The 19,237-nt window shown below is 37.0% G+C and overlaps 1 protein-coding gene across 3 annotated transcripts in view; it reads right to left on the reverse strand.

Annotated features, from left to right (window-relative positions):
* LOC131076201 (uncharacterized) overlaps positions 1-19,237 on the reverse strand; it is a 109,903-nt gene that overhangs the window by 31,413 nt on the left and 59,253 nt on the right. For all 3 annotated transcript variants that reach the window (XM_058013256.2, XM_058013255.2, XM_058013257.2), the window contains exons 11-12: positions 14,570-14,924; positions 14,278-14,430 (exon numbers count right to left, since the gene is read on the reverse strand). In XM_058013256.2, the coding sequence (XP_057869239.1) occupies positions 14,278-14,430; positions 14,570-14,924 (508 nt within the window). The remainder of the gene's footprint in view (positions 1-14,277; positions 14,431-14,569; positions 14,925-19,237) is intronic.

A 19,237-nucleotide genomic window follows, 5' to 3' on the forward strand; every position in this document is an offset into this window, starting at 1 on the left:
GTCTACCACACTTCGACACCTAAGCAATAATGGAGAAGCCCCAAATCTATCATGTCAAAAGCTTGGCACAAGTCCTGTTTGATGGTTGTAATCAAATATGTTGAATTGCCAATAATGATCAAGTCATCCACGTAGACAACAAGAAAGAGGATATCATCACCAGGGAGTTTGACATAAAGATTAGTGTTAGAGGGATTGCGTTGAAAACCATGTTCAACCAAATACTGATCAATCTTGAAATACCAAGCCTAAGGGGCTTGCTTCAGGCCATAGAGGGCTTTTACCAATCTGCAAACCCGATGTTCCTTACCAGGAACCTTGAAGCTAGGAGGTTGAGTCATATAAACTTCTTCGTGCAACTCACCATTGAGGAATGCACTCTTAACGTCCATCTAGTGAAGTTTCCATCCAAACTGAGCTGCAATGGCGAAAAGATGACGAATGGTGCTCATCTTGGCAGTAGGAGAAAAAGTCTCCTCGTAGTCAATGCCCTCCCGTTGTGTAAAACCTTGAGCAACCAATCTAGCCTTGTACTTATCCAAAATACCATCGACATGATACTTGACTTTGTAAACCCATTTACAGCTGATAGGTTTCTTCCCAGGAGGCAAATCAGAAAGAACCCAAATGTTTATTCTTTAGAAGACTATGGTATTTTGTCTCCATAGCCTTTTCCCACTCACGAATGCCTTTAGCCTCGGAATATGTCTGGGGCTCATGGATGTTGTGGACGATGGCCACAAGGGCAAAGTTGACTGTATTTTGTTGCTTTCTCTTGCGGCAAACTGATCTATCCTCAAAAAGCTCATCATCACGAAGATCTCCTACTGTCTTGGCCCACCATTTAGGCCGGAGGGTAGAAGTACCAACATCTGGCATTGAAGGAACAACATCCCTTGGAGTTTCTGGAACAGTCATCTGGATGTGAGTTCTAAGGAAAATCAGGTGGTGCTATATCATGACCGGTAGATTCCTCATCTTCAGAGTCAGAATGCTCTAAAGCCCTCCCATCATGGGAACCAAGAGGAAGACAAACACCATGTTAGAACATAATGTTATTAGGGATCACATCCTTATAACATTTATATATAATGTTCTAATATAAGGTTATAAAACCTTATATATTATATGCTTTATAAGCATATCCCATTTGAAATAATTATAATCTAATAACTATTAGATTATTAATTATTGATAAGTGGGGGTTATTGAAAAGGTGTGACTAGTGAAGTCACCCTTCCTCCTATATTTAAGGAGGTTCTCTCTCATTTGAGAGGTGTGTGAATTTGGAGCTTTATTGTGAGTTGTATCACTATGCATCTGAGGTATTATTGGCCATGTGGAAGTATTGGAGGAGTGTCCCCAGGTTCATGTCTATTTTATTATAGACTATATTTGTAAGTGTTTTAATTAAATGATGCTTTATGGGGTTTTTTACCCGAAAGGGTTTTCCCCATGTATATCTTGTGTAATGTGTACATTTTGCATGTATGTTTCATATTTCATTTACTTTATAGTCTTGTTTATAATGATTAGTATCCTAAGATCCTAATTTCTAACATGGTATCAGAGCCTATTAGGCTATACTAATCATTTTTACAGATTATTCTAGAAGATCTATAGAACTTGATGGGAAAATTCCTTATGCTCAATCAACATGTATGTTATATCATTAAGTAATTTCAAAATACTCATAAACTCAAGCTTCCACATTCAAGTAAGTACACCCTGTGAGCCTACCTTGAGCCTAGTTTGAAAAGGCGTACAACCATTTATATTATTTTACATTAAATAAGGACAAATTTGAGATAGATTTTTTTTTGAAATAAATGATAACTAAAAATGTCCTTGTTAGTGAAAATTTATGATCAAATAACTTCAAATATTCTATTTGTATTGATAAATACTAATCAACAATAATTCTCAAAATTAATTTTAAATTTTCTAAATCAAATTCATATTAAGTAACTAATTGGTAATTCGTAAACCTTTTAATAAATTACATCATAAACTTATAATTTTTTTTTATAATATCTTGAAATTAAATAAATATTTAAAATTATACATTATTTTAAATATCATGCATAGACTTATTAAAAAAACTCCTATAAGCCTCATAAGAAGATCTTCTACTTTTCATTGTCATATTGCTTTAATCTCCATACTCATTTAAAATGAAAGACTTGTCCTTGTACGAAAGGTTAAGGAGGGCAAAATGGGTCACAACCCTTCACATATAACACATTGTGTTTCAAACAATTCAACGACTCTTAACACATGAATTTTATGTTGAAGAAGTCATTTGTGTTCCATTCACAATAGTGCGTGGAAGTAAAACATTCTCTAATCTGCTTTACCGAAGGAGCTTATCTGAGCTTCATAAATGTATTGATCGTAATCTTCGTTTTGTTCATTTTTTTCGCAATCCTTTCACATAATTGCTGCATAAAACTCTAGCGGGATTTCTATAAATTCAGATATAGAGTCTTCCCTTTCTGCACAGCTTCACGTTTGCTCCAACTACTTCGCCTTTGCTCCAAGCTCATCCTTTCCTCCGAATTCAATCAGATGGAGAATGGAAATGCTTTTGATCAAGTTACACCAAGCTATGCATCTTCATCTTCATCTGGTTCATCGCTTCCATACGACATTTTTATTAACCATTGGGGAGTCAATCTGAAACACAAACTTGCTAGCACAATCTATCATACACTTAATATGTTGAGATTGCGGGCATTTCTCGATGTAGAAGTACTTGAGGAAGGGAATAGCATACCAGTACAAGCCATACGTAGTGGACTCTGTGACTAGTTTCACCGAGTGCTTCGCTCACGAGGAACGCCCCTTAACTATTTCAGAGGATTATTCCAAGTCTAATTATGTGGAAACAATGTTTTATAGCTTGGACTGCGGTTATGAGTGCCATGACACCCCTGCTTGCTCCCTCCACTGCTTGCTCCCTCCATGGTGACCCTAGTCGCCAGGTTATGTAATAATAGAAATGTAATAATGTAGTGCACCAACTTATAATCTTTCTCTACAAATCTCATCAAATATATTTAATATTGAGAAAGATTGTTGTATTATCTTTATAAATGATACACTACATGGATAAGCTATTACAAGTCTTACGAATAAAGACGATTTTCCTTAAGCACCAATTAATGATTCTATAGAAGATGATCACAACACAACAAATCGATGATACAAACAGATCAATCATATGCACCTGATGAAGAACATGGTGATCAACCGATTACTTGAAGTTGATCAACATCAATCATACTGGAAGTCACAAATAATCGCTAATGATTAGAGGAAAATCGATCATCTCCAAGAAGGATAGTAAGCAACATATCATCTCCACCGGATAAGACAATCCATACTATATGCAAGAGCTACAAGGTATCAATACTACCATCAGCCCTTAAAGATATCTCCAGGAATCCTATAGATCGCCATTGATAAATCAATTGGTCAACAACGGTAGAGGACAGCCAACATGACATTAATCGATATCACAAAACCAATCGATAACACATGAAGAATGCGACATTGACCAAACATTGGTCGATAACGATGGTTACGCTATTGATGACTAGAATTATGAATGAATTGTGAGGAGACACAGTAGTATATCAATGATGTGGGTAATATAGAAGCTACGATAAAAGATTATACGAACGATGGGTCTGAAGATAATTCATTACCCCAGATCGACTAAGGCATATGTTGATAATGACTGAATATGATGACATTGTGAAGAATTGTTTCTTTCCAGATACTCCTGCCATCAAAGGCCAAACACCAAACACATTACCTCTGCATTGATAAGAGCAATATAGAATGAGTTTCATTGAAGACTTCTTCCAGTATCAAATAGACGAGTCGTAGGGAAAGGGACTATAGTATGCTCGGAAGAGAAGCGCAAATAGGAGAAGATAGTTATGGTATCGAGAGTGGCAACACATGGCGCTAATCTAGTAAATTCAATCAGATAAGTGTAGGTAGACCGATCCTATCAAACAAAGATGGAAATATATTAATACCTGATTATGATTAACATAATAAATTAAAAGCAAGTCTTGTTCATCGATCGGGCAAGTGGGGGATTACGCCCCTTACACCAAAGATGCGGCTCCTCATAAAGAATAAAGGGAGACCCCGTAAGGATGTGGGGGGAGGACGACAAGAAGGGAAGACTCTCTAGACCCCTTCTAAGCATATAAATTGGCATGATAATATCTAGAAGAAAACTATATACTTGAGGTCTCTTTGTCATTCTAATTGGCATGAAATTATTATGAGAATATCTTTAACTACATTTTTGATAGGGTAATTTTTGGTATCCATTGTCATTATCATGAAATTTATCTGTTTACTTTCAATATTTTTTTTTCAAGTCTTCATATATATTTAAGACCCATGGAATGGTTTTTGAATCTTTAATCAACTAACTTTACTTCAATGTGTCAACATACCCTTTCAAGTGGAGCTTCCAAATTACTTATTATTAACTATATTAGTGCTTATGTTGCATTTAAAATGTCACATACGAAGGAATAAAGGGAAGGAACATCATGAATTATCTTAATTTTTTTAGTATTTGATGAAGGATATGCATTATATTAACATTGAGGATATTCCTACTTGTACTATGTTTGATGTATGAATGATTTACTATCAAATTATCACAATGATCATCTATAGATAGAGGATAAAATATTTACCGATGAAATATAAAGGTTATTAAATATTCATAAGTAAATTTAAAAATTTCTCATTAGCATTTTTTTTTTGGAGATCCAAGTGATTTGTTATTCTATTCTATATTTGATCCTTTTTTTTCAATCATACTATTTAAAATGGGTGACTATCGCCCTTATAAACTGTCTGGGGAGCAAACCTAGAAAGGATAGCTCACCCGTTGCTTAATTTTTTGTGGATCATTACTATATGTAGTAGCATGTCTATTTTTGTATTTTAAGCAAGACAACAAATTATTTCTCATGAAAATATATGTTGATCTCCTTTCTACCAATCATTGGACTATATTTTTATAAGGAATATTATATGATCTTTGCCAAATGACAAAAAAATGATATTATGTTCTTTCTTTGTACCAAAAATGAAGTTGATTACTATGTTACTAACTATATTGTTTCTTCTATGGCGAGGTTATGCCTTCAAAACATATGGTGCAAATGCTATTACATGGATGCTGCAATACTTTAATAAGAAGACTATCTTCTATGTGTCTTTCAATCAAATGGACAAACTATGAATGTAGCTCTTGAAGAATCAATATGGCCTTGAAGATTTATTGAAGAATTCCATTTGGATACATATGAAAGTACTATATTACTTGAAGTTACTTTACTCTTTCTAGAGAATATCATTTCTAAAGATCAAAATAAACATTGAAGATCATGGGCACCTCACTCAAGTGAAAGCATTCTATAAAAAAGGCACCTTGAAGATCATGGGCACCTCACTCAAGTGAAAGCATTATATAATAAAGGCACCTTGAAGATCATGGGCACCTCACTCAAGTGAAAGCATTTTATAATAAAGACACTTTGAAGATCATGAGCACATACTATATATTATATTTTTAGCCATCACTTTGAAATCCTCTATGCAATGATTGGCTTTGAGGTGATGCCATTAAGGGGGAGTGTACATGACACCACCTAGTGGCTAAATCCTAGATTTAAGACCTAATAGGCATAAGACCTTTAGGCATTATATGCTCCAAATTCAAATAATGCTTGGCCTTAGGTGATGCCATTGAGGGGGAGTGTGCATGTCAATGACACCACCTAGTGGCTAAATCCTTTTTTTTTAAATCCTACGGGCACAGTATCGTAAGACCTACGGGCAGATTTTTTTTAAGTCCTACGGGCATATTGTAAATTCTTCTCCTTGTAAAACTTCCACTTGTAAAAGCATTGTATTAAGACCTACGGGCACTATGTAATGAACCTGGGGAGAGGCTAATTTGAGGGGACCGTGGCTCCAATATAATTTTTAAGACCTCATAGCATCATTTTTAAAACATTGGGATTATAAATTATGACAAGATGACTTTCATGTAGTCCAGAATGCATGATCTTCATGTTGGCATATATTTGTGTCCCTGTTTATCACTGTCAAAGAAGACCTACGTTACTGGGGTGCTTCATTTTTTCTTTTATGGAAATTGACATGTGATCCCCTATTAACATTAAGGGGGAGTGTTAGAACATAATGTTATTAGGGATCACATCCTTATAACATTTATATATAATGTTCTAATATAAGGTTATAAAACCTTATATATTATATGCTTTATAAGCATATCCCATTTGAAATAATTATAATCTAATAACTATTAGATTGTTAATTATTAATTATTTATAAGTGGGGGTTATTGAAAAGGTGTGACTAGTGAAGTCACCCTTCCTCCTATATTTAAGGAGGTTCTCTCTCATTTGAGAGGTGTGTGAATTTGGAGCTTTATTGTGAGTTGTATCACTATGCATATGAGGTATTATTGGTCATGTGGAAGTATTGGAGGAGTGTCCCCAGGTTCATGTCTATTTTATTATAGACTATATTTGTAAGTGTTTTAATTAAATGATGCTTTATGGGGTTTTTTTACCCGAAAGGATTTTCCCCATGTATATCTTGTGTAATGTGTACATTTTGCATGTATGTTTCATATTTCATTTACTTTATAATCTTGTTTATAATGATTAGTATCCTAAGATCCTAATTTCTAACACACCAACATCAAAAGTCTTCACAGACTGAGTCGCAAGACTAGGACTAGTATAAGGCATAAATGGACCAGTAGTCTCATCAACCACAACATCACAACTGAAAATGAGACGATTTGTCTCCACATCAATCAACCTGTAGGCCTTGTGGTTGTCACTGTAACCAGTAAACATAAGTGTTTGGCTCTTTGAATCTAGCTTAGCACGCTTGGTGTCTGGAATCGAGACATGAGCGGTAGAACCGAAGACTTTCAAATGGCCCACTTTAGGATTGTGTCCTGACCAGGCTTCTTCAGGAGTCATCTTCTTGACGGCATGTGTAGGTGACCAATTTAGAAGGTAGACTGCGGTGTAAGCTGCTTCAGCCCAGTATTTCTTAGGAACATTGCGATGCTCTATCATAGAACGAGCCATTTCAATAATGGTGTGATTTCTACGTTCAACAACACAATTCTGTTGAGGGGTGTATGGTGTGGTGAGTTGGCGTTTAATGCCATGTGTAGCACAAAATTTAGAGAAGTCATTGGAACAAAACTCCCCCCCATTATTTGACCTTAGAGTGACAATCTAAGAACCGGATTCTTTCTCAACTAAGGCCTTAAACTGCTGAAATTACCTGAACACATCTAATTTATTTTTCAAAAAATACACCCATATTTTACGACTGAAATCGTCAACAAATAACAAGAAGTACCTGCAACCAGTATTAGATGGAGTGTTCATTGGCCCACATACATCAGCGTGAACCAATTGAAGGACCTTGGAGGCTTGCCAAGAATCACCATCTGAGAATGGTGTCCGATGCTGCTTTCCAACTTCGCAGGCTGCACAAACTCCATGATTTTGAGTTTGAATCTCAGGTAGACCAACAACCAAACCCTCCCGATATAACTGAGAGAGATAGTGCACGTTTAAGTGCCCATAACAATTATGCCAAAGTGTTCTCATGGATGTACTCCGAGCAACCAAAGCGTGTTCCTAAGAATCACCGGAATCAGCAAGTCTATACAGACCATGATCCTCAAGTCCCATAGCAATTGTAGTACGAGTCTCCCTATCAACAATGCTGCAAATGGATGAATTGAAGACAATATCTAAATGAGGAGAATGCCTCATAATCTGGCTAACGGAGAGGAGATTATGTTCCATGCCTGGAACATAGTAGACATCAAGAAAAATTAAATTTCTACCTCCTGAGTGAATCTGAACAGTGCCCTTACCAGCAACTGTGTACTCTTCTCCTCATCCGAAGATTACTGAATCTGAGAATGGTTCAAATTTCGTGAACCAATCCCGACGATGAGTAAAGTGTCGCGAAGCCCCTGAATCAATATACCAGGCAAAACAGTGTATTGGATTTGCTGTTCTCTTGGCCATAAAAGCATAAATTGCAGATTCTTTCTGCTCAGAGTGCTCTGCGACATTTGCCTTTTGTTGAGACCCTCCGTGCTTCTTCTGTTCAAAAGCCAAACGAATTCGACACTCGGCCTTCATGTGACCAAACTTATGACAATAATTGCACTGAACGTTCTTCTTGCTGTCCTGAGAAGAACCAGAGCCTTTTGACTGAGAAGATGGAGCCTTCCCTTTGTTCTTCGCAGAAGATTTGGCAGAGAACGCTTGCTCAATGGAGGAACTGCAACCGCTTCCAAACTGTTGGCGCCACCGATCTTGCTGTAAAAGCTTGTTACAAAGATCGAAAAACTTCAAATCGATGTCAGTGGAAGTGATATTGAGCGTTTCGATGAAATGCTCATAAGATTTGGGCAAACGTTTTAGTGTGATGACGACCATGTCCTCTTCCTCCATTGTGCAACCAATCGCCTCAAGTTGGTCACGGATGTCCTTGATCTTGGTCAAGTGATCCTGCAGAGGTGTCCTCTCGTCCATCATAATCGAAAAGAGCATGTTCTTTAGAAAGAATGCTCGGCTCTTCTTAGAGGTTTCATGGAGACTCTTGAAATGGTCCCATATCTCCTTCGTTGTTTTGTCAGACAATACCTGAGGTAGTTGCTCATCGGTGATGAAGAGTTTAATGAGCATGACGACTTTGCGGTTGCGCTCATCCCATTTGTCTTGATCTTTTCCGACAGTTGTTGGACGTTGAGACATGCCTAGAACAACTGCATCAAGACATCGGTACTCAAAAATTGTTAACATACGCTACTTCTAGGTGTTGTAGTTGTGGCCGTTGAACTTCTTGCTACTTTTGAGCATTATATTTGTCAGAGATGCCATCCAAAGATCGGAAATTCACCCAGGACTCGCCAAACTCGGCGAGTCCGAGTACGATTTATGCCCCCGAATCTGGCAAGCTCGAACTCGAACTCGTCCGAGTCCAGGGGGTGAACTCGCCAGACTCGCCGAGTTGGCAAGTTTGGCCTAAAATCACCAAACTCGGCGAGTCCAGTGCTTGAAACTCAGCCACCGGCTGAGTTAAATAAAATAACAAAAAAAAACATTTTAAAAAGTTTTTTTTAAATGAATGATCGCATCTTTGTTCACTACAACCTCCGCCTGAGAATGAGAAAAATTAGGGTTACAACATGTCAACCAATAGAAAAATAACACCCGACGCCTTTATTAAAATATAAAAGTATTTTTGGCTGCCCCTTGACCCCACCTTGAGGGTGCTGCCCCCAAACCCCTGTCAAAACATATGGGGGGAAACTATGTCGATAGTAGGGAAAATTTAACCTCCGAATCTGACACTAATTGGATCGACCAGGTAGATATAGAGGCTGAGACTGTAGCCATGGCAAAGGAGGAGCGAAGAGCACGAGCAGAGACAGGAGATTCAGAGGCAGATAGTGACACAGATGTTCCTGATGTTGGTGAGCATGGCATGGTGTCACGGGGAGCAGCTATTGTTGTCGAATCATCTAGGACCTACCTTAGACGCCTTCGCAGGGGGCCGGGGCCGGAGGGTGCAGGCTCCTCTGAGCCATAGGCTTGTAGTTGTATTACCTTTGGTATTTGTATGGAACATTTGATGATGATCATATGATGACATGGATTTTTTATTCCATGAGTTTTGTAATATCGTATACATTTGACTATTTATATATCTATGTTTGTTATTTCCTTCAGCTACAATTTGCATTTATGCTTATGTGATTGATGTATACTTGTATATGTAATCAAATGAGTCGAGTTTGATGATGTTATTGTGTCTTTAAGGTGTATTCAATGAAGGGTGCATGAAACAAGTTTTAAATCTTTAAAAATCTCTAAATTTCTTGAGTTTTTCACTTTCCCAAGTCCAGCTGAGTTTGATTCTGAGTCCCGAGTCCGAGTCTGGGTGGGCCTTGCCGAGTCCAAGCAGAGTCCGAGTCCTATTTCTATGATGCCATCACGTACCCTGAGGTCAAACTGGTGAAGGCACGAATTCCAAGGGACAAAACCAGTAGATGAAAACAGAGGATTTTTAAAGAATTCTGCAAGTCAATTTCTTGAACACAAACTGAAACCCTAGCACGGTTTTCAAGGCAAAAAAATTCCAGAAGACCCAAAAAATTTTGAAAGCAACCCAGTTGAGGTTTTGAAAAACCCAGCAAGAATCTGCAATCAGAATAAAATTTCGCCTTGAAACAAAGGGTCAAAACCCTAGGCGAATGTGCAGAAACCCTAGGTAGAAAAAATTACAGACCCAAAAAATTTTAACCCAGAGAATTGTGGGAAAAACCCACAACAATTTTGCAACCAGAAAATGCGAACACACTGATAGCGCCAGGAAAATCGTGATTTTTCAATGCCAAACCATAGTCGCAAGTAGCCGCAATCACGTGAAACCGAAAACTTGTGACGCGAAAAAACGTGAAAGGAAATTCGCGTATCAGGAAAATCGCAGAAAAAAAACTATCGGGAACGCAAATCTACAAAAAAAATGCAGAGAAACTCGAACCGCTGCAAAAACACAAAAAAAAAGGCAAAAACTAAGAGCCGAAAATCGCGGAAATCGTATGTAGGGAAAATCCGCGGAAATCACGAAAAGAAAATCACGTCGTCTGGAAAAAAAGTGCGCGGGATGAATCGCAATTTTTCTGAAAAAAAATCGTGCCAGAAAAATAATAGACATGGGTAGGGCCGAAGATAGCAGGCTGAGGGTGCCAAAAAACACGAAAATCGTGATTTGCAAGTTGCGATTTAGGTATTTTCAGCAAAAAATGCGGAACAAGGCGCAAAAAAAAACCTTACGGGTGCGATTTTTTGAGACAAGACACAGACGTGGGTAGGGCAAAAATGCCCTTGAGCAAACCCACGAAAACCGACGCAAAAACAAGAGCCAAGCATAGAAAACCCTAGACGGGTTTGGAAGAAATTTCGAAAATATTAGAATAGGACAAGATTTTCGATTAATTCCCCTTAGCCAAGCTCTGATACCATGTAAAAATTAGAGATGATTCACTGGTGAAAAACCTAGTTACTATTATCTGAGAAAAGGTTACAATATATAGAGATTAAAAAATGTTGTAGATATTAATGAAGACACCTACTTCTAACTACCTGTTACTGTAGGCATTTAAGATGTCTAACAGCCAGTTACATTGTTGACCATCAACAGTAATAATATTAAATATTATTCTAACACTCAAATGGTGTAGGGTGATTAGAGGGCACAATCTGAGGTTATTTCCAATTTATGGTGTGTTCTCCAAGATTCTTGGAGAGAGCATCTATTTATAGTAAGTCACCCAATCGAGCCCAATTATCAGCATCCATCATCAATATCACTCTTTTGTAGTCAATTTTCAATTCCGATGCATTTCGGTCATTTCTGCAACTTGAGTGCAATATTGAGCTATAATTTTTTACTAAGATTGTCATTTTAATTAAAATAATTTAAAGGCACCTCAAAATAATAGCTCATTGGAAAGAGAATGGAAAGTTTTAAATATTGGGTCTTAATTATGTGACTAAAGTGCCCAAAATAGTTAATTATTTTAATAAATCACCTTTGGGGGATATACGATTTAATTAAATTATAAAGTGATTTTATATTGTACTTTCCAAAACGATCACGAGATTATTAAAAGAAGGCTAAGGTCTCATTTGTGAGATATAGAAGAATTTAGAAGAATGCTTATTTCTCTATTGAAGAAAACCCCAATAAATGATTAGAGCTAAGGACGAAAACCCTCACTTCACTAAAGTTCCACAAAGGGATCAACAAGATACTAAAGGTTTCAGCAGGGACGAAAACCCTCTTTCGCGATGCATCTTTGGAGGTAAATCCAATTAGAGCTTGCATTTGTTCTAAAGCTATTTACAAGTTTTGCACTAGTTTTCTACGATTGGAGAGTTCATTGAAATTTGTGAAATCTTTATTTAAAGACATTTCTAGGCTGTTTCTGATAAGAAACTTCATGGCTGTTTACTGTTGATATTATTATCTGGACATTTTGATATTAGAATGCTCTATTATAGAGTAAGTAGTGATTATCCTTTGCTAGTTTAAAGTGGTCAATTTCATCCTTGGTTTTGAGGCATCTTTATGATCTATTGGGTGATGTTATCATGGATTTGAAATTCATATTTTGCTAGCATGTCTATACAAATCAGAGTGTGTAAATATAACGATCAAACTTGCATATACAAGCAAGGATGAGCAGGTGAGAAGGTGTGAGTGAAACTCAGACTACCCTCCAAAGATGTAACACTTGTGAGCTCAATTGACAAATGTGTGGGCAAGGGGCAAATATGCTTGCACAAAGTGTCTCAAATGATGATATGTGTCTCAACCACATGGGGTGAGATAAAAAAGTATGAAAAAACCTTACATAAACTTACGCTATTTACACTAACAAAAAATGCCTATGTCCTATTTCCAACTTATGGGCATAGTTTTTCTCTACATTTATGTCAAAGTTTTGTTTGTGAAGCTTTACTTACTAGAAGTGCATGATGGATTTCCTTTCAAAAATACCCCAAATCTTCAAAAGCTGCCCTCTAAATTTTGTCTCAACCTTATAGCACTTCTAGATGTGAGTGCGACTAGAATTTGTTTTAGGCCATTCACACAAAGAAATGCAATCAATTGGCTTAACAACACCTCAATGATCTAGTCTTTGTGCAATACAAGCTTCGGCTTTGCACAAGAAAGGTGGACCCCTGCGTAGAAGCTTATAAGCTTGGATAACATTGATCTTTACGACAACTAGCTTGTGTAGGATGCGAAGACCTCCATGTTCATAGAGGACATTATTTTTTATTTCAAAAGGCAAGTTATGGAGTGTGTAAGTACAGCAAAATCAAGAGAGTTTGGACTGAATGACATCATTGTAGATGATGACCAACATGCAATAGAGGACTTGTCACCATCTAGTACAAGGGTGGAGTTGCAAGGGCACGCTTCTAGGCGAACCAAGGCAACGCAATTGAATTGAAGAGTAGTTCTAAACCCTCTCCCCGATTTTTCACTAGAACAAGGAAGAGGATCTTGTAATTTGTATCTTGCCTAAATATGTAATTTATGAAGATGATTTTCAAACACAATCATAGATTCATAATAGTCATCAGCTAGCTATTATATTCACATGATAATGCAATTTTGTAATTTTTATTTTTTTTGTATTAAAATCTAATAAAAAATACTTCTCTGACATTTTATAAACTCATTTGATTTATTTTGTAACTCCATTTCACATTAAATTTGTGTTTTTAAGAAATTTAAGTGTTTTATTGAGTTCTCGAATTTTGCCAAGATTTATCAAAGTCCAAAAAAATTTGGACTGCTAAATCCAAGTTTAGTTCAAGTTTGTGAACGATGGTGCCCAATTGACCATTTGAGCATCATTGGATCTTACACACTTCCCTTGTAACCGTTTTTCATTCAAATTCCAGCCTTCACATTCCATCCTCCTTTCTGCACTAGGGCTACTACAAACTGGATGAAAGGTGAAGTTTGGTAGGGGTACCAATACAATCACCATAAGATTATTTTCCATTAATTCGCTTTTGTGGGGAACAAGGAAATGAGGGACAGGAAAAAGGGTAGAAGAAAAGGAAGGCATGCACAAAAATAAACAAATTAGCATGAAAATTTAACTTGAACGACACATGGTTTGCTCTTCAAGATGGAAGATTTTTCTCGAGACCACATTAGGATTTAGATCTTACGTATAGGTATTTTGTCCCTTTTAAGTACATGGGGGCCCATGGAGATAACACGTCCTCCTATTTAAGGAGATAATAGAGAACTGAGGAATAGGGATGTGTCACCATTGAACACAGATATGAAATGTATCTGAGTATGTAATCACAAGTGTCTATATGGAAGTGACATAGAAGAAGAAAATGCTGTTACGGGCATGGTGCAATGTTAAATCAGCCACACAGATTCAAGTCCCTAATGGACCATTGAGTTTACTGACATGGACAGAGTTAATGCTTGTTGATGAGATCCATGTCCATGGTCTCACTAGTTGGGTCCAGTAAATGCCCAGAACTCACTAATAAAAAAAACATTGCAGAAGAAAAATGTGCAGGGACGCACTACCTAAGATGTTAAGAATACCTGTAAGTTCACTCCCACAGAATCAATGAAGCTGATTCCTCCAGCAATATCTTCTTGATAATTAGTTTCTGGAAGGATATCCTCATGATTAAAATTTGTCATTTCTCGAACCTGTCCTAATAATGCACGATACAAAGAAGTCTTTCCAGCACCCTGCAGAACTGACAAATAGAAAATCAAATGCTGCTTGCATTATGAATGAGGAATAAAACTGATACAGCATTGACTTATGATCGGAATATTCAAATATTTCTGCAGTAGTTTGTCATTGATTGTGACGATTGCATCATACCTCTAATCCCAATAGTCTAACACGACGAATTCTCAAATGGGCTTTCTTAGATGTTGTCACAAAGTCACTGCTACAATAAATAACTACTTCATTAAGGTCTTTAAGTTTACTCTTTGCAGCTTCATCAGAAAACCCATATCCAGTAGTCAATGTAGACTTTATAGGATTCGCAACATGATTGGCAAATCCTTCTGCCAAAGTTGCACTTGAATGTAGAGATGATGCCCTCTGTTGCTGCATTGGCACTTGTTTAAGAGGTGCACCAATTTGGATACACATTTTCTGTAGCATAGGCCGTGTTCCATAACTAGAAAGAGGTGGAGCTGGAGGGAATGCTTTCACTGTAGTTGAACGCCTGGAAATCATGAACAAATGATCATAAAAGAAGAAAACAGTTGTTGAGAGGAAAGTAATGTAGATATTTCACATAACTTAAGAACTGAATATCAATGACAAGGTAATTGAGAAAAGCCTAAGTGATGCAGATGTCAAATTCATGTCTATGGCATTCACAAAACTCCAAGTCCTTAGTCATGAAACATAATTACAGTGTTCCATGGGGGCAGTTCCCAGATGGTGTCCCAGATGTCCCTTGTGCATTCCTTTTTGTCAAAAAAAAAAGAAGAGCATCCCCATAATGCCCAAAAAGTAGTACATCACCTGCTTTTATAGAATGTCCCATGATGCCCTGGCATCCCCAGGACAGCCAAGGGGTCATCACGATGTCCCTCGACCATCCCAGGGATGTGACAGCCTACAGCATTTTGGTGCATAAAAAAGTTAAACAAAAACAGCAACTACTTACTTTGCACCATTCTAAATGCTGGCTGTGTCAAATGCATGCTTCAATGTGGCTTATTGTATCAAAATATTGAGCAAATTTGTACTTTCTATTCAATACATGTGGGCAGTTTTGCTTTCTATTCACTGCATGTGGACAGTTTTGCATTTTATACAATGCATGCAAACTCTTTTGGACTATTATTGTTTGAATTTTTATGAGTGTTTAGTTCCAAAAAAAGAATAATAGAAAATCAGAAAAGGATAGCTACTATTATGAGTTTATTTGGTCAATAAAAATAATCAGATTACTCGTAAATCCTACTTGTTAGCAGGATACAGCACCAACAGTAATATTTAATGCTTCAAAATAAACTTTTAAGCATCAAAGCAAATAAAATAAGAACCAATTTAAACTAGAATAATTTTTAACTTATTTGGGTTATTTATTTATTTTTACTATTCAACTACTAGTTTTAAGTCAATTAAAATCTCTACCATCCTGAAACTTAGAGAAACGTAAAAAACATTTCTCTCGATTTGAGTTTATCAAACAGAACCATGAGTTCAAATATGCTACATTCTAGAAATTCAAGAAAAAAAACAGTCTATTTTAAGTCAATTAAACCTACTAGTGTTTTCATCATTTTCCTTAGACAAATTGTTGTACAAAAAAATAGTTCCACACACTTACAAAGGACATCCTTACAACCATAGTTCACAGACAGAGATTCAAAGAGTACTTGGCAAGCCAAAAAAAATTGACTCAAAGAGTACTCGGCAACTTAGAAAAGACTTAGATTTTTGAAAAAAAACATAAATTTATGCAAATTAAAAATACAAAATGTATCAAATGAGTTTGGTGGGGATCTATGGGGAACACCCCTCACAAGGTTGAGGGGCAGTGCCCCTGTGGCAGTCTGGGGACAACACCCCTTGTGAGGGTCTTGTTGACGTGTGTTTTGTGACCACACCAACACAGAATAAAGTTTTCCAACAGTCACTTTATCATCTCTTGATCAAAATCAAATGTATGCAAAGTTGCAAGAAGATCATACATTGACTCCAAGGTTCCAACTACATACTAGTGACTTTATTGTGGATATAGAGTCGTTTGACTTTAATTTTTGCTGGTAATCCAAGGGGACTTACGTTTGAATCATTCTTTCACTTCTTTACTATGGTTGAAACTTCATCACCGGATATAGCAATTCTACGATGCTTTTGCTTCGAATGAACTGAATTGGAATGAATAGAAATTAAAGGGGAAAGGGTTTAGGAAGACTAAGCTAAATCTAAGAACTCAATAGAAAGCAATGCTTCGGATGAGATCAACCACAATTCACTTCGCCACTAGAAGACAACTACATGAAGCGGGTGCAATCTTCAAAGGTTGTGCTTGAAGGATTTTAAACCATTGATGAACACCATCAGAGAACAATGTTCACCCCACAATTCAAATTAAGCACACACATAAAATAGCTCAGTCCAACCTTGCACTGTTGATAAATATCATCTATTAACAAAAGGTATGAGCAAGCGATCTTGACCTTAAAACACTGCAATCAACCTTGTTCATCTAAATGCTTGAAAATAAATTTCTATTCTAAGTGAGGAAGGTGAAACCATGCAAGTTTTGAAAAATAACTTAAGAAAACACCATCAGAGAACAATGCATCAATGTTATTATCTCAATAGCTTATCGCAACAATTTCATACAAATCTCCCTTCTTTACAAATGAAGGGGTCACCCCTATATAGGCCTCCAGCCTTGCTTACATAAAAACCCTAATTAGGGTTTGACCCAAAAGATTCCACACACATGATGCAACAAGGTGGGAATAAACATTAATGACCCATCATGTCCATTAGCAATCAATTACATTACTACCAAAAATGGTGTCCATTGTGCATAAATGCACCACCATCTCCATAATCAATTACATGCAAAAGATGCTCCACCATTTCATTAAGTACAACAGCTTCCATGCAATGAATTAGCCGCCACCTTAGTCAAATATTCACAGTAATGAATGCACCACCATGCTGCCATGCACTCAATAGATTCTTGCCATGCAAGTGGACCCCGCCATCATAGGATCTTCTATAATTTTTCGAGTTGTGCTTCTTAATACGGAATATTCTCTTTGCATGTTGCAAACTCATCCTTTAAAAGAATCTTTCCATTTCGGGCTCACAAAAGACATTTTGGAAGATTTTCTTGCCTTGGAAGAATTTTAACAATCTTTTCCACTTCTAAAGGATTCCTGTACACCTGGAAATTTTGGAAAGGGAAAATCTTTCCAGAGAGATTTTTTGTCCTAGAGGAAAATCTTTGTGTTCCTATGCACACTTCATCTTGAAGGAGATTTCTAACCAATCAATCACTTTTCCTATTTTTTAGGAATTTTTCATTTTCAAGCTCCAAAATTCAAGAGAGTAAGAATTCTCTCTCTTGGTCAATTTTTCCCATGCCTTGAAATTCTTCATCTTCGGCGCAATTCCTCCTTGAGGAAGAAATTTTTTGAATTTTGAACTTTTCTTTGTGAACCTTGATTTTCACATCCTGCTTCTAACCTTGGGCACATCTTGAACTGGAGAAGAAATTTTGGAAATAAGTTCCTTGAGGAAGAAATTTCTTCATGCCTTAGACAAATTTTACGTTTTTCATCTTCCTTAGGCATATTTGGAAAAATCAAGAAAGTTCCCCCATTTAGAGCTTACACGTCTTATTTTGTCTTTGAACGCATTTCACCTGAGAAGGAAATTTAAAAAAAAAATTGGATTTTTCCTCCTTGGCCATGAATTTCACTTCAATTTTGTCCTTGGACATTCTATCCTTGCCAGGGGCGAATTTCATCTTGGAGGAAGAATTTGGACAATTTTGGAATTTCCTCTTTCACCTTGATTTGGTGCTCCCCTCCTAGACTAGGAGTTGAATTCACCTTAAGCAAGAATTTTGAAAAAACTTGAAATTTCTTCATTATATCACTTTGGCGCCCGACCTCCATGCATGGGCGGAATTTCGACTAGGTGCAAGATTGTGTCGTTTGGAGGAAAATTCCTCCACAAGGTCATTTTGGCACTCATCCTCTGACTGGAGCGCATTTTCCATTAGGTGGAGGAATTCTTCCTCGGAAAGAAAATTCTTCCTTCCATTCTGGCGCCCATACTTCAACCATGGGTGGAATATGCATGTTGTATAGGAATCTTGCCTGGAGGATGGAATTCTTGCATGATCCCTATTTGGCACTCTCACCAGGACTTGTGCGCATTTTTCATGTGATGGAGGAATTTGGTTGGAGGAGGAAAATTCCTCCACAAGGTCTTTTTGGCACCCACTCCATGCTCTTGAGCACTGAAACCATGTAGTGGAGGATTCTTTGTCTTGGAGGAAAACTCCTCCAAGACCTTCATTTAGCGCCCTTCCTCTTCTGGAACCCAACTTGGCCATGGAGAAGGAACTCACTAGAATTTAGCCATTTTTTCCTGACTTAGACATTTTTTGCTCATTTTCCAAATTTGGAATGCCATTTTTGGATTTGAAGTGGATTTTCGTGCCTTGGAGATTTTTCGTGCTTTTTCCAATTCAAGAAAGAATTTCACACAATTATTTCTTTGATCAACAGCCTACTTTTTTCAACTTTCTGGATTTAGACATGGATTTTCACAAATGCTCTGTCTTCAATGTCAATACCACTCCCTGTGTTGAACTTCCCAAAAATAGACTTACTAAAAATAGTGAGTGCTTCAAAACATCAAAATTAGGGCAAACCGAGACGGTATGACACTAAAAATAGAAAGTTTGATTTTTGGCCAAATAAAGACAATCCAAGACACAATGAAACTTACTAAAAATAGTAAGTGCTCAAAATTCACCCAAATTTC

The sequence above is a fragment of the Cryptomeria japonica genome, chromosome 3, assembly GCF_030272615.1.
Source record: "Cryptomeria japonica chromosome 3, Sugi_1.0, whole genome shotgun sequence".
Taxonomy (NCBI): Eukaryota; Viridiplantae; Streptophyta; class Pinopsida; order Cupressales; family Cupressaceae; genus Cryptomeria; species Cryptomeria japonica.